The 15,576-nt window shown below is 44.2% G+C and overlaps 1 protein-coding gene across 1 annotated transcript in view; it reads right to left on the bottom strand.

Annotated features, from left to right (window-relative positions):
* Window positions 1-15,576, bottom strand: part of AFF3 (AF4/FMR2 family member 3) — a 443,373-nt gene that overhangs the window by 14,916 nt on the left and 412,881 nt on the right. The window contains 2 exon segments of the mRNA XM_015561811.1: window positions 5,624-5,760; window positions 8,801-8,864. Of these exon segments, the coding sequence (XP_015417297.1) occupies window positions 5,624-5,760; window positions 8,801-8,864 (201 nt within the window).

The raw sequence follows: 15,576 nt of genomic DNA on the forward strand, positions 1-15,576 counted from the left end.
GGAGAGGAACAAAGTCCAGGAGGCAGAGAAGGTCTTGAGGGTGACATCCGAGCTGAACTGTGATGGGTGAATAGGAGTGAACCAGGTAGCGGGGAAAACAGTGAACTATTCCAGATGAACTCCTTTAACTTTTTCTTGTCTAAGCTCTTTATCTTCTCCTTCAATTCTAAATGACAGCCTTGCTGGGTAAAGTCACCTTGGTTGTAGGTCCTTGTTTTTCATTACTTTGAATATTTCATGCCAATTCCTTCTGGCCTGAAATGCTGTTGAGAAATCAGCTTTCAGTCTTTTGGGAGCTCCTTTATGGGTAACTATCTTTCTCTTGTTGTTTTTAAGATTCTCTCTTTGTGTTTAACCAAAGCCATTTTATTTTATTTATTATTATTTTTTAAATCCTCACTCAAGGATATATTTTTATTAATTTTAGAGAAAGAGGAAGTGTAGAAAGAAAGAGGAACATTGATTAGTTGCCTCCAGCACACACCCTGATTGGGGATCAAACCTGCAACTTAGGTATGTGCCTTGACCAGGAATAAAAACCGGTAACCTTTAGGTACATTGGATGATGTTCCAACTAACTGAGCCACCCAGCCAGGACTAACCTTTGCCATTTTAATTATGATGTGTTCTGGTATGGGCCTCTTTGGATTTGTCTTGTTTGGGATTCTCTGTGCTTCCTGGACTAGTCTGTTTTTTGCCTTCACCTAGTTAGGGAGGTTTTCAGTCATTATTTCTTCAACTAGGTTCTCAATTCTTTGCTCTGGTACCTCTATGATGCAGATGTTGTTATGCTTCATGTTGTCCCAAAGGTCTCTTAAACTATCTACATTTTTAAAAATTCTCTTTTCTTTTTGCTGCTCTGATTGGATGCTTTTTGCTACTTTGTCTTCTAAATCACTGATTCGATCCTCTGCTTCATCCAACCTACTATTTATTCCTTCTAGTGTATTTTTTATTTCAGATATTGTATTCATTTCTGACTGGATTTTTTAATGATTTTTCTGTCCCTTTTCACGTTGTTGTACTTCTTACTAAGTTCCTTGAGCATCCCTATAAACATTTTTAAAAACTCTGTATCTTATAAATTACCTCCATTTCATTTATCTCTTTTTTTTCCCCCTGGAGATTTCTCCTGTTCTTTCATTTAGGGCCCTTTTCTCCCCATTTTGGCTGCTTATTTGTATTTTTTTCTATGTATTAGGCATATCTCTTATGTCTCCAAATCTTGGTATCCTGGCCTTATGTAGTAGGTGTCCTGTGGGATCCAGTGGCACAGTCTCCTTAATCAACTGAGCTGGGTGTTCCAGGAATGTCCTTTGTGTGGGCTATGTGAGCCCTCCTGTTGTAATTAAGTCATGAGTTTGCTATTGGCCCATTTTGTGTGGGTTTGACTCTCAGGCTGTTTGACTGTGAGGCTCAGTGTACTAGCTGCTGTGTAGGTGCTGACCACACTAAGTAGAATTTGCTTCAGCAGGGTCTGGTGCCTGCAGAGATCTCACTTAAGCCACTTGTAAAGCTATCTAGATTCTGCTCTGATGTTGTCTGAAGTTGGCCATTGGGTGTGTTGGTTCTGGGGCCTCTTGGGAGGGACTGGTGCAGGTCAATATCAAACACTGCCTATGACTGATCGTGGGAAACTTGTTTGGAGCTACATGGGGATCCAGTTTCTGGATGCCTCTGCTATACCTGGGTATGTGTGCAAAGGACCAAGCTGTACACCAAGGCTGGCTTGCACCAGCACCGAGTCCAGTGTTCAGTCAGCAAAAGGCCCAAGGCACCCTGATATCCACCTTTGCCTGTCTCCACCTGCTGGCAGCCTGTCAGGCTCAGTCACTGAAGGAGCCTCTGATGGTACTTGAGTTTAATAGGTAGCTTCTCAGTGAGTCACCAGGTATGAATAGTGTTCACTAGATGGGTAACACATTCAATCATAGAGCCAGTGCTGGGTCTGAGGCCACTCAGCAAAAGTCCTAGGGTATACCAAGTCTAGCTGCCACCTGCTGGGTAACTACAGACCTTTCTGGTGAAGCAGGGTCTTAGAAAATTTTCAGGGTGAGGCCAGCAGGGGTTATGAGGCCCAAACTGACCACGGTTTGGCCATGTGAAGGGAGGGCCCTGCACTGGTCAGGCATAAGAAAGAAAAATGGACCCTGTCCTAGAGCCACACAACTCAGTATGTCCCAGATTCTGCCAGGAGCTGAGCAGGGTAGGGCTTCTGAGAGATGGGAAGGTGGGACTAGTGGATCTCCCATGTGAGGAAGTGCTGGTCAGGCTTGGGGGAAGGAGGGAGGAGTGGCCCCACTCCAGGGCCACACAACTCAGTCACTGATACCCTGAGTCTGCCTGGATATCTATACTCTTGTCAAGGCATTTGAGTCCTCAGCAGGGTGTGAGCTCCACCGGATGGGAGACAGGGATTCCGGAGGGTGGGGCTATTGCGTTTACCCAGGTTCATGTCCTAAGGAGGGGAGTGCTCTGCCAAAAGAAAGATGGCATCTAGGGTGTGGGAGAGGGACTCAGCACAGGGATCATGACAGCTGTCTCTTTAGCTCTCTCCCCAGAGCCACAAAGCCCAGTCTCTCCTCACACTACTCAAGTCCACTCTGCTGGAGCCCAGGGTGAGTTGCTGTGAACAGGATTTCATGTGCTGGCCCTTTAAGGGGGCACCTGTGTCTCTAGCAGACTTCTGTCTCTCCCTGGTGGACAGAATCCCTGATTTTTATAGCCCAGTGTTATGAGAGTGCCCGTTCCAGCTCTGATGCTCTGGTCTGCGGAGCCTGGTGTGGGGTTGAGACCCCACGCTCCTCAGAAGGAACCTCTGCAGCTGAGATATCCCTCTGGGATCTCAGATGCCACCCATGGGAATGGGCCAGCCCTTTTCGTCTCCACTCTTCCTGCCAGTCTCGATGTGGCTACTGTAAATCCTTGGTTATAAGACTCCTCTTCAAGCTTGTCTCCAGCTGGTTATTCAGGATGATTGTTCTATAATTTAGATGTAACTCCAGTTTGGTCCTGGGAGGGGTAAATGTAGATTCCGCTTTATCCGTTGCCATCTTGGGTCCCATCCAAAGAAAATTTTTAAAAATAACTTTCATATTAACAATAGAACATCTTCTATGATGGAAGTCCTCTCTGCCTAATACTTAGATTTTCACAGTGCTTGCAGATAATTCTTTCTGAAAAGCTACCCGATGCTGCCTTGTTTTCCTGTAGCATTATATTCCTGTGATGCCTAGGACAAAATGATTTTTATAACCATCTAGCTACTTTCTGCTCTTTGATGATACAAATTCAAATGCTACAGATGGTTAAGAGTGACGCCAGTTCAAGTATTCCACGTATATGGTGACACATCCATTTTTACAAATTTTGATTTACAGCTGAGTGGCTGACAAGATGGAGGCAAAGTTCAACTATTCTGGGCCAATCTCCAGAAAAAAATGTTCATTCCTATGCTCAGATAAATGCCTGGTCTTACCTCCTTTTCATTGTGACAATATTTACTTGGACAGTAGTGTAAGTGTCCTGGGTGTGTAATTAGTGGCTTTTATAAACTGAAATAGTTAATCACATTTATTTCTTGGGACTCTGGCCATCTCTCCAAAAACATACCAAGTTACTTGCAGACTCTTTGAGAGAGCTGAAGTAGTATGTGGAATGGTCAGGGAGTCCTGGGTCCAAATCCCAGCAGACAATTATTAGTTGTGAGAGTGTAGGTAAACTAGTATCTTTAAGCTTCCATGTCCTTATGTATCTAGTAAAACTAATACTGCTAATGACATAGGACTTTTGTAAGAATTAACTGAGATAGTATTTGGAAAGCTCTTGAGATAATGAACTAGCTTGTTGTAAATTGCTCAAGAAACGATACTATTATTATATCATCTCTACAACATGCAGATTTGTAGTGTTTTCATGTGTATCTCTTTGCATAGTTTTCACAGTGGGTGCTGTGGATTTTACAATATACACATAAGGCATCACAATTTACTGATATCAACATTCTCCACTTTTGGCGAAGTGTGGAAGCCTTACTTCTATTTATGTCCCTTTACTTTCTCCACTTTTAAATAACATTGTCTCGAGTATCAGATAGTGGTATACTTTTTGTTTCAATCAACACGTATGATTTATACAACTCATGAGATAGTTTACTGCACATATCTTCTTCAGCTGTTCTTTGTCCTTTCACAATGCTCCAAGATTCCTTTTTATTTGCCATTTTCTTTCTGTTTGAGGGACTTCCTCTAGCTAATCTGCAATGTTGGGCTTTTCTTAGTCAGATAATATATTTATTTCCTCTTCATTCCTGAAAAATAGTTTCACTGAATCTAGAATTCATTGATAGGTTATTTTTCCCTTTCAGCACTTAAAAAAAATGTTGTGCCACTCTCTTTTGGCTTCCACGGTTTCAGATGCGAAGTCAGCTGTCATTTGAATTGGTGTTCCCCTACAGTAACATGTCATTTCTCTCTGGTTGCCTTCAAGATTTCTTTTTCTTTGCGTTTAGTTTTCAGAAATGTAGTATGATGTGTCTTCATATGCATTTCTTGGGGTTTATCCTATTTGGGTTTTTCTCAGCTTCTTGAGCCTGTACGTTTATATCTTTTGCCAAAATTGGCAAGTTTCAGCTATTACTTCTTCAAATACTTTTCAGTCTTGCTGTCTTCCTTTCCTTCTGGGCCTCCAATGATACATATGTGGATCTTCTGTCATTGTGTTTGAGGCTCTATGAATTTTTTTCCAGTCTATTTTCTCTCTGTTACTTAGATTGGGTAAATGCTATTTTCTGTTCATTGACTCTATCCTCTGTCATCGCCAATATATTACTGAGCCCATTCAGTGAGATTTTTATTTCTGTTAGTTTTGGGAAGAATTATTTTATGTAATGGGTTTTAGAAATTATCCAAAGAAGTTGAACTTGCTAAAAACATAAATCATATGACAAAGGTTCTCAGTAGAGTTAACGGCTGAAATGCCCTTATTGGTTCATTAATGAGATGATAAGGATGTGCCTTTCCAGGTCTCCATCATGGAAAAGAAATGTCTCCCACCCACCCCTTCAGGTGCCCCCATCAGAAACCCTGTTCTGCTCACATGCCATGCCTTAACCCAGGTTGGGGAATGATGTGCACATCTAAGTCTTACACTAGGACAATGCCAGGACCTCTGAGATATTAAATCATAGGATACATTTCCTTCCCTAAAATCCCCTGAATCTGCTTTCCTTCCACTAAATACTTCTGAATCATTATTGATGGAGTTAGAATTGAGATTACGCCAACATGAATCAGATTAAAAAAAAAGCAGCATAGAAGTGAAGTGAGTTAAAAATTTGCTACTTCCTTGCTGGGTGAAGTGGGCATTCATATCTCACCCAGACTCAGCTTCCTTCCTACAGAATTAAGGGATTATAGGAGCTGCCCTGCCTCATCATAATGAGGGCAAAGGAAGCAGGGGATGCTGAAAGTGTCATGCAAAATCTTACATCCTTACTTTCGGAGATGAACAAGGTTCTTAGTAGCTGGTACTACAGGTTGACATCTTTTCTCTGTATTCAGAGTGCTTACACCATTCCTCACTCCCCAACCCCACCCGCCCAGCGAGAAAACATAGCACTTACCTGATGAGTTCCACTGTTTCTGAATACATCGTGTATGGAGATTTGGATTCCATCGGGCCCTGTTCCATTGCATTTCCACACTCAATGAATGACAAGGCTGCTTCGGCGTAGTTCAAAGCCTTTCCAAACTTTTCCACCTGTTCAACAGAGTTAACACAGTGTTTTCCCTAAGTACAGATTTTAAACATTATTGTCACACAGTCTAGACCAGCCGTGGGCAAACTACGGCCTGCGGGCCGGATCCAGCCCGTTTGAAATGAATAAAACTAAAAAAAAAAAACAAAAAAAACCGTACCCTTTTATGTAATGATGTTTACTTTGAGTTTATATTAGTTCACACAAACACTCCATCCATGCTTTTGTTCCGGCCCTCCGGTCCAGATTAAGAACCCATTGTGGCCCTCGAGTCAAAAAGTTTGCCCACCCCTGGTCTAGACACTTCATTTGAGAAATCCAACTTTTGAATTCTAAAATCCTGTGAATGGAACTGAGAGGGAAAAGAAATGGGGCACTTCCTCCTCTAGTTATCTTCATAAATTGCCACTATTTTAGGGAAAATGAGTGAATGGTTACAGACAGAATTGTACCAAATCTATGTAACAACTGCCAATTAGAACTGCTCAGAACTTCATGGTTGCTCCTCTTTCAACCCCCAGGGACGTGGCAGCTTCATTCCTGTTCCTCCACGCTCTGCTAAATACACAGCGAAGTCGGTAGGTATGATTCCATATAAGAATTTTCATACTCTTTTTTGTATACTTCAACTTTGATGATTTACAGCATAAACCTGTACTTTTGTATTTTACATTATCTGACATTTCCTTTTCCATGCCTTCCTCCTATTGTGTGTGTATGTGTGTGTGTGTGTGTGTGTAGTTATGTCTTTCATAGTCAGAACCCCAGTCAGGGATGAGAGTGAGGGGAGGAGATAAAACTCAAGGCAATTTTTCAGCTTAGCTAAAAGGGGATACAGAGTTGATATTTAGTAAAGAACATTTTTTGGATTATATGAGGTTGTCTAAATTGATGTTAATCTTTCCCCACAATAGCAAGAATGAGCTTTATATTCTTAGGTTCTATTAAATATAAATTTACACATCAAGTTCCTGGTTCCATACTTTGCTACTCTCTGCAGATAATTACATATTTTAAGTTTGAATCGCATAATCTCTCCAGTATTCACTCGTGAATCAAAACAGAATTACACAAATACTCTAATTACTAATACGTCTTGCCTCTAAAAAAAATTCTCATTGATAATGACGCCTTAGAAAACAGAATGTAGAGCAAAATACTCCCTCATTAGCAAATCAAATTTTAAACAGCTGATAACCCTAATAGGCTATCCAGTAAGATTTCTTGGCAACGCTTTCAGATTAAAGAAGCCACTTCATTCAGTAAGGATTTCCTGAAGCACCCAATTCTGTCCTATGTGTACTCGATACACACAAGTTCCTCCCAAGAACATATAATACAATTAGAGAGAAAAAATGTGCGCCCACAGGACAGTTCACAGTGCAAAGCAGCCTGTGAGTGACCTGGAATGCAGAGCCAGGCGTCCAAGGCACATGAGATGGCAGGAAGGGAGCAGGTGGTGGGGCTTCTGAGGCGGGAGGCCTTGGGGAGGAGACAGTGGGAAGGAAAGGATTTGGGGAGCATGCTGAGAGTGAGTGTGGCGAGAGTGAGAGTGTGTAAGTATGTGCGCGCTGTGAGTGTGCGAGTGTGAGGTTCTACAAGTGCACACGCCCGCTGGCTGGCGTGAGCAAGGTCTGCTTAGAGACCGGTGGGAACACAGGCCTGCTGGCTGGCGTGAGCAAGGTCTGCTTAGAGACCGGTGGGAACACAGGCCTGCTGGCGGAAGCTGTGTCGGGATGGACAAGGTGACACTGAGTGAAGAATCCTAGTAACCCTGGTGATTCAGGCAGAACTTTTCATTCTGCTTTTAAGTTCGCTGCTCTTCTCCAACAGTGACCTGGCCTCAGCCCCTCAGGCGACCAGAACCCTTCATCAGCCTGTGGGAGTGTGAGGGCAAGAACTGCACCTTCTCTACTTTCTGACACTCTGGTTATGTCCCTTGCACTGATGAACCTAGCAGTGATCCTCAGACAAGTAAATATTGAGGGGCAACATCGGTAGCTTTGGGAGCGGAGTGCTGTTATGGTTTGGGCACCTGCAACACTGGAACAATACGACAAAGGCCATTTGAAATGCCTTCTCCATCTCCAGCTCCCCAGCCTCAGTTATACGTGCTGGTGGGGAGTGGAGCTGGCATTCCCTGAGGAAAGAGTCCCTTTGGACGAGGCCTCAAGATGCGGTAACCATATGATGGCTTTTAGAAAAAACACACATGTACGTTTAAAAAAAAAAATCTAATGTCTAAACAGCTTCAAGCTTTCCAAAACAGGAGATTATCCAAGTAAGAAACATTATTTTTTTAATAAACATCAAGTCATGGTGACGCTAGAGCAGTGGTTCTCAACCTTCCTAATGCTCCTCATGTTGTGGTGACCCCCAACCATAAAATTATTTTCGTTGCTACTTCATAACTGTAATTTTGCTACTGTTATGAATCATAATGTAAATATCTGATATGCTATATGTGTTTTCCGATGGTCACGACCCACAGGTTGAGAACTGTTGCTCTAGAGAATGACCGTATATTTTTTCAAAATGCTGACACGTCGAGCTCAAAAGGTTCACCATCACTGCTCTAGAGGCTTATGTGCGTTATAACAGTTTCTGCTGTACAGTTTCAGAGACGTATTCATTTTGGCAGATACCCATGAAGAGCACAAGTCTTTTTGAAAAGGGATTAGATCCTGCGACCACGCCAAGGGCTGGCCAGGCTAATATGACAGAAAAGTGCAAACTTAAGATTTTATTTTTAAAGAAAAAAAAATGCTACCCACTCTCTCCATTACCTCTAGTTACTATTCAAAACTTAGGATTAAAATAAAATATTCATTTCTCCAGGGCTTTCTCCCTGTCAGGCATTATTGGTTGAAGTCATACTTTTATTGGGTGATGAGTGCTTGATTATATAAACATTTCTCCATTTAACAGACTCAGCCATCCTTGTAATAGATTTTATAATTACCCCAGCTACACTGCTCCAGCGATGAAGGTGCGGTACAAACATCATTTGGAAAAACATATCTGGAGAGAAAAGGAACTTACCATTGCATCTGCCTTATGCTTCATCCGCTTAGCTTCTTGCATAAAATAATCTGCACTGCGTGGCCTACAAGGAGAGGATGATGCCAAATGTTACTACTGTGGAAGAGTAAGGTCTCCTGAAAATATTCCTTCCTTTTGCTCAAACTTAAACCACAATTTCAAAACTCTGCTTAATAGGGAAGCAGGTACTTTTCACATTTCCAAATCACTGCCCGTAGGTAAAGTACCACGATTATATTTCGCTTAAGTTAGCAATTCAAAACACAGTCTATGCCGATCATCTGCATTTGCAGTGATTTTCACATGGCTCCCCAGTGCCTGATTTGAACCAGATTTTTTATTGCATGGCTAAGAAAACAAGTAAAAAACTTACTTTGTGATATTTACACTAAACAATGGCTTTTTAATGTAAAGATTGCAAAATATACCTCATAATAATTGCATGGGTGAGCATATATATGTATCCTTATGAAAATCTGTGTCATTTACAGGTGTAAAAGGTAGAGTTACATGTACCCATAAGTAATTATTTTAAAGCGTGGCAGTGGGAAATGAAAAGAGGCAATGCCGTGTGATTCCATTCCAGGCAGAAGGAAATTAACTGTAAAACCATGTCTACCTTGTAACACCGCAGTCGTGGCCTGGTTCTCTACAGCTCTGATTAGCTGGCTGGTCAATAGGAGCAGTAGCCGTGCATTATTAAAGCAACACCCTGGCCAGCACTGCTTCTGCCGGGACATGATCCGAGTGTGCGTGTAACTTCAAGTTACACTGAGGTACTCATCACACTGCACCTTTAAATGCTTAGTCTGATAGTTTTTACACATCTGCATACTTTAGGTGATATCAGCCTAAACTTTTTTTGTGGTATTATAGGTCTTCATGTAGTCAATAAACTTGACTTACTCATGGATACCCAATATAAGCCAGGACGCCCTGAAAGCGGTAAGATGTAGGTAGTGATATGAACCATGGACTGTTTAACCTACTGTTACATGCTTATTCTGAACTGTCTTTTTCAGATTCTAATGGGTCTCTTTTCTCACTGCAATATTAGGTGGTCAAATATTAGGTGACATTTTATCTGAAAAGGTCAAAATGCTTAGAAAAACCATGAATATCATATTGCCGATACCACTGCAATCCAAAACGATTATGCTCATTTTAATGGTTTTAATCAATCAAAGAAACAAACTGGTCATAGGTCACAAACCATTGAAGCATAAAATATTGTCAGGACTGTGGTACCACGCTAGAAATACTCAACTTCAACAAAGAAATGAGGAACACAGTTGCAGGGTTTCCTTGATGCATTAATAAAACTTCCGTTTTGGCTCATCTTCCCTTTGCCATTCCTCCTGTCACTCAGGCCTGCAAACTCCCATTCACCTTGGCGGGTCTCCATTGGCCTGCAGGTTCCTTCATTGAGGGCCCTGGTCCTACGGACTCTGGTTCTCCAGTTCCCTTCCTAGATGTCCATACTTCTTCCGTTTGAATGGCGTTAGTGGCCTTTACATGGTTGTTTTCCAAAGTTCTCTGTCCCCATATTGACCTCTGAACACATGTTGGCTGTTTGTTAGGTCTTTTGATTCCAACTCTGGCGATTTACATGATTTTTGTTGTTGGTTTTTAATGAACTGACTTTATTTTTTTAGAGCGAGTTTAGGTTGACAGGAAGGAGAAAGCACAAAGGGTTCCCATGCACCTCCTGCCTCACACACCCACTGTCAGCATCCCTCCACTATCAGCATCCTCCACAGGAGTGGTACATTCGTTACAATCAATGAACCGGCATCATTATCACCCAAAGCCCATAGTGCACTCTAGTGTTCACTCTTGATGTTGTATATTCTATGGGTTTTGACAAATGTTTAATGACATTGATCCACCATTCTCGTATCCTACAGAGCAGTTTCACTGACCAAAAAAATCCTCTGCTTTCTTGTTTGGTTTTCCCTTTGTTTCATGTGGTGAAGACGAAGACCAAACTCCACTGCTAGCCCAAACCCAGGTCAGGCTCCTGAGCTTCAGATGTGGTCCCAGAGCCCACTTGTTCAGAAGAGGAGTCCAAGTATTTCCATCAACTTCTCCCCTGTTATGAAATGCCATGGATGCTTTCTTGTAAATAAATTCCCCTTTCTTTTCTCAAGGAAACATCCACCACAGAAATCTAGGCGCCCGCACCTCCCTTGGGTTACAGTTTCACTCCCCTCCAGTCTATCTTGGACTTTAGTCCTGATCAATGTTTGTACAGTATGGCTTTCCTTACCTCACCAGCCTGCCACAGACCTACAGCCATTCTCCAGTGCCCAGGACATCTCAGCTCAGGCCTCCAGTAATCTCACCCAGCTGTCACTCACTCACCAAGGCCTCCAACCACAAGGGTCTCCTCCTCACTGTCTTGTTACCATGTCGTCCCTGTCTTAGCAGCTCTGCTCCCACTTTTTCTCCTGTCTGGAATATTCCCCTCTCTGCTCCTTCACTGAGTCCTACTACGAGCCAACTATCACCCATCCCTCAGGTTTTACTGCCACGAGGCCTTCTTGGTTACTTTGGTCCATTCTCACGTCTTTCTTTCCTAATCTGAGGCATTACCTCTTGTTCACACTACACTTCTGGGCATTCAGTTATCTTCTGAGCTACCCTGGGCTACAGTCATTGCATTCACACAACTCGGCAGCTGGTACATTTCAGCAGGGACGACACTGTGGCCTCTTTGATCTTTCCCACCCTGCAGTTTTAGGCACATGGGAGAAGGAAAATGAATTCCCCTTGAATAGCACTGAATTCATTTTGAGCTTAGAAGAGAGTGGTGGCTTCTGATGGCAGCAACATAGCCAATGAGCCAGAGAACGTCTCCATGGCAACCTGAAATTCTCTACATCATTATCTGCTCTACACTCCAGTATATGAGTTTGGTCATTTTTTTTCTTCCCATTTGGTAGGTCCTGTTGCTAACAGATCATCATTTCAAATGCATTTCGTTTTCATGAAAGGATTCTCTTGATAATAAGCTAAGGCATCTCCGTGTTTACAAGCCTTCTCCATTACCCTTATGGATGGCAGTGCCTCCTAATTCCTATGATGGGGTCCTCCATCAATGCTGTTTTTATCCGCAGCATATGAATGTATTTTTAAACCTGATATGAAGGCTGAGTCACAAACCCTCATAATAGTGGACGCGGATAAGTAACACATCTAATGTTCTGACTGTATCCCTGCAGCAACACCAGTAACCTGAAATGCTGGAAATGCACCATCCAGAGGCCACTTACGAACACATTAGAATTCTCATCTTTGCATGCAGTGGAGGGCTCGTTACACTGATTCACTGAAGACGGCCTGAAGATTGGCCCATTTTTCTCCTTTTAGGTGATTTCTGGTGCCAGGCTCCTAGACCAGATCATTATAGAGGCAAAGGGACCGATGGGATGTCACTGAAATTGTTCAGCGGAGGATGCGTGCTGTCACCAGGCATCGCTCCACCTGCAATGCTCAAGTCAGTAGGAAAATGAAATTGTTGTTACTATTGTGGCGGTTACAGAACATGATATGGTAAAGGTACTAAGACGAAATCTAATTATCTCAGTGTTCAGACAGATTTATCATCTATTTTTTTAACACGGAAAACCTGAAGATTTTGTTTTTCGTTTAGATAATAACATTCTTCACATTGTTTGTCAGTGACGGTATTTTATGAGGATACAGGAGCAAGCCTTAAAAAAGTTCAATTAAACATCACCCATGTAATTGTGTAGCTTGGGCTGATCTTCAGAAATGGGCCTTGAGTGACCTAAAAAGGCAACACTTAGATGTTTGTCATAAGAGGTCTCAGCAGCAAAAATAATCTGAGCACTTGATCCGCAAGAATGCTGCGTTCTTTTTCTTTTCCTCTCCTCGCCCTCCCACCTACCAGCATGCCCCTGCCTTCTAAGCAGCGACTGGTCTGAGCTGCCCTAATATTTCTCTGGCCCTCGAGGATTACTGCAACCTTGTCCTTTTGTTCTCCTTCGTGGAGGAGACGGAGTTGAATGGGCTCCCAGCGAGAGGCTGGCAGACTGCTTCCTGTCATTCCTGCCTCTGGGAAGGCGCCCCAGCAGCGCCAGCCTGTTCTGTGAAACCTGGCAGGCAGGAGCGCACGGCTGTTTGAATAAACAGGTGCCTTGGCACAGCAGAAATCGGAGTAATTTTCTTGGGGAAGTTGAAATCCAAACCAGACAAATAGGCAACTGCATGCCAAGTGAATTCATCACCTGACATCCCGTCAGCTGCCATTCGATAAACCCCAGACGCGCCCAGTGTCCTGAGCGTTGGGGTACTGTCTTCACAAAGAAGAACGTGGAGGAAGTTGCTGGACGGGAGAGGGTGGGGGGATGGTGAAAAGGTGAAGGGATCAGAAGTACAAATTGGTAGTTACAGAATAGCCACAGGATATAAAGCACAGTATGGGGAATATAGTCAATATTACAATAACTATGTATGGTGCCAGGTGGGTACTGGAATTATTGGGGGGTCATTTTGTCAATCACATAAATGTCTAACTGCTGTGCTGTACGCCTGAAACTAACATTGAGTGTGTGCTGTAGTTGAAACAGGGCAGCTCAGGAATGGTTTAGATGCGCTGAGTGACGCCGCTGCTGAGGCCTTGCAGAGCCCCCCCCCTCCCCCCGCCCCCGTGCTGGAGCTGGCTTTGCAGGTGGCCTGCATCTAGGAAGCATGGATTCACCTGCAACTTGTGTTCTCTAACCCCGGCGTTGGCTGGGACCCGAGTCCCTGGGCCCCGGCTTCTCAGAAGCACCAGCTACCAGTCATTGTGCCTCCTTCAGGCCTTGGCTGTGCAGATGACTGCTTCCCTCGGCCACGGCCACACACAGAAAACAGCACGCGCTTTCCAGGATGCGGGCGGAGTGAAGCAGGGTTTGTTATTCCATCAAAAGCAATTTTCTAGTGAAATGGAAACTCATCAATTCGATTTTTGTTGTTCTCTGGATGTGACATCTTATATAATAAAAGCCTAATATGTTAAGTGTCCAGCTGTCCATTTAACCAATCAAAGCGTATGATATCCTAAGGCCGCTCAACTGCTGGCTATGATGTGCACTGACCACCAGGGGGCAGACGCTCCCACCAGTAGGTTAGCTTGCTGCTGGGGTCTGGTCGATTGGGACTGAGTGAGACCGGATGGACATGCCCAGGAGCTCTCCCGCAGTTCCTCCCTGGCCCCGATCATGCACTGGTGGGGACCCTCTGCCTGGCCTGTGCCCTCTTGCCATCCAGGATCCCTTGGGGGATGTTGGAGGGACGGTTTCAGCCCAATCCCATAGACCAGGCTGAGGGACTCCACTGGTGCATGAATTCGTGCACCAGGCCTCTAGTTTAAAATAAATAATATTACAAAACCCTTTACTCCCTGGCCAGGTAGCTCAGTTGTTTAGAGCGTTGTCCCACCACGTCAAGGTTTTGGGTTTGATCTCCCATCAGGGCACGTACAAGAATCAACCAATGAATGCATCAATAAGTGGAACAATAAACTGATGTTTCTCTCTCTTTGTTTCTCTCTCTCATCAACAAAACCCTTACAATGATCAGAGAGGTAAGATTTCAAACAGGGAAATCTGAATTCTTTGTTGCCATCCACCCCCAAACCTATGTCCCCTTCTCTCTCTCTTTTTTCGGTTAGAACAAAATAAGGACCTGGGTGAGAGGGAGGAATTCCGTGGTGGAAAAAAATCCCATATGAAGAACATAAAGGCATACTGATCGAAATGGTGGGGTCCAGCTTTGAAGGGATGGGGAGCCCCTCAGGAGAAGAGCAAGGTCACAGCAAGCCCTCCATGGGGGTGCCCTGTGATGTCATCACCTACTCAAGGATGTCAGTTGGTGTCCTCTGACTAAATCATGCTGCTTGACCTCCGACCTTTTACATACAGGAATCTTCCCATCCTCTATAAGATTTAAATCCCTTTAGCCCTGAGACTGCCGGGCAGAAGGACATTACAAATGCCAAGTCCCCTTCCTTCTCCACCGGGCACAATTCACACGCCATGGCCTCCAGCGCCCGGTGGCCGAGGGTGTCTGTTCTCAACGTCGGAGGCTGGAGGAGCCGGGCTCCTGTTATTGGTGCCACGGGACAGATGGGGCGTCTGGCTGAAGGTGCTGATCGTGACTGACTTCCTAGTGAAATGTGAGCAAGAGACAGCCCATCCTTCTGGGAGCAGCAGGCGCCTGGCACTCGGGGTCCCCGGCTGCCAACACAGCAATATGGCCCGTGGGAACGAGGCCGTGTTCTCCAGCCGAGCATTCACCACTGAGCTCTGCCCAGGACGTCTGTGCTGAGGCCCGGGACACAGCTGTGCTCCCTCCCTGGCCGAGAACTCCCGTCACTAATTGGGACACCACGCAATTGACAGCTCCTGGCTCTGCACTGGGAGATCAGCTTCTAGGCGCTGAGTGGAATGCAATGCTGTCACTCACTGACATACATTCTTATGATTTTTTTTTTTCAAACAAAAGCTTGGTAATCACACCAGTGTCACCTCAAGACTGTGGCTGTCAAGTAGTGATGTCAGCCCGGGAGGTGCGGTCGCACTCTGCCAACCTGCACCTGCCGTTTTCGCAGAACAAGCTGACCTGGATCACATTTTCAAAATCCTGTTATTCAGTTCAGCTCCTTCTGCATCTGGAGACACACACACGGGTGCTTGTTTAGCTGGGAACAGAGAAAGGGGCCTGGAAGCCCGAAGACTCAAATGCACCTGCGTGTGGATCCCTGACAC

This window comes from Myotis davidii, unplaced genomic scaffold (assembly GCF_000327345.1).
Source record: "Myotis davidii unplaced genomic scaffold, ASM32734v1 scaffold1011, whole genome shotgun sequence".
Lineage (NCBI taxonomy): Eukaryota > Metazoa > Chordata > Mammalia > Chiroptera > Vespertilionidae > Myotis > Myotis davidii.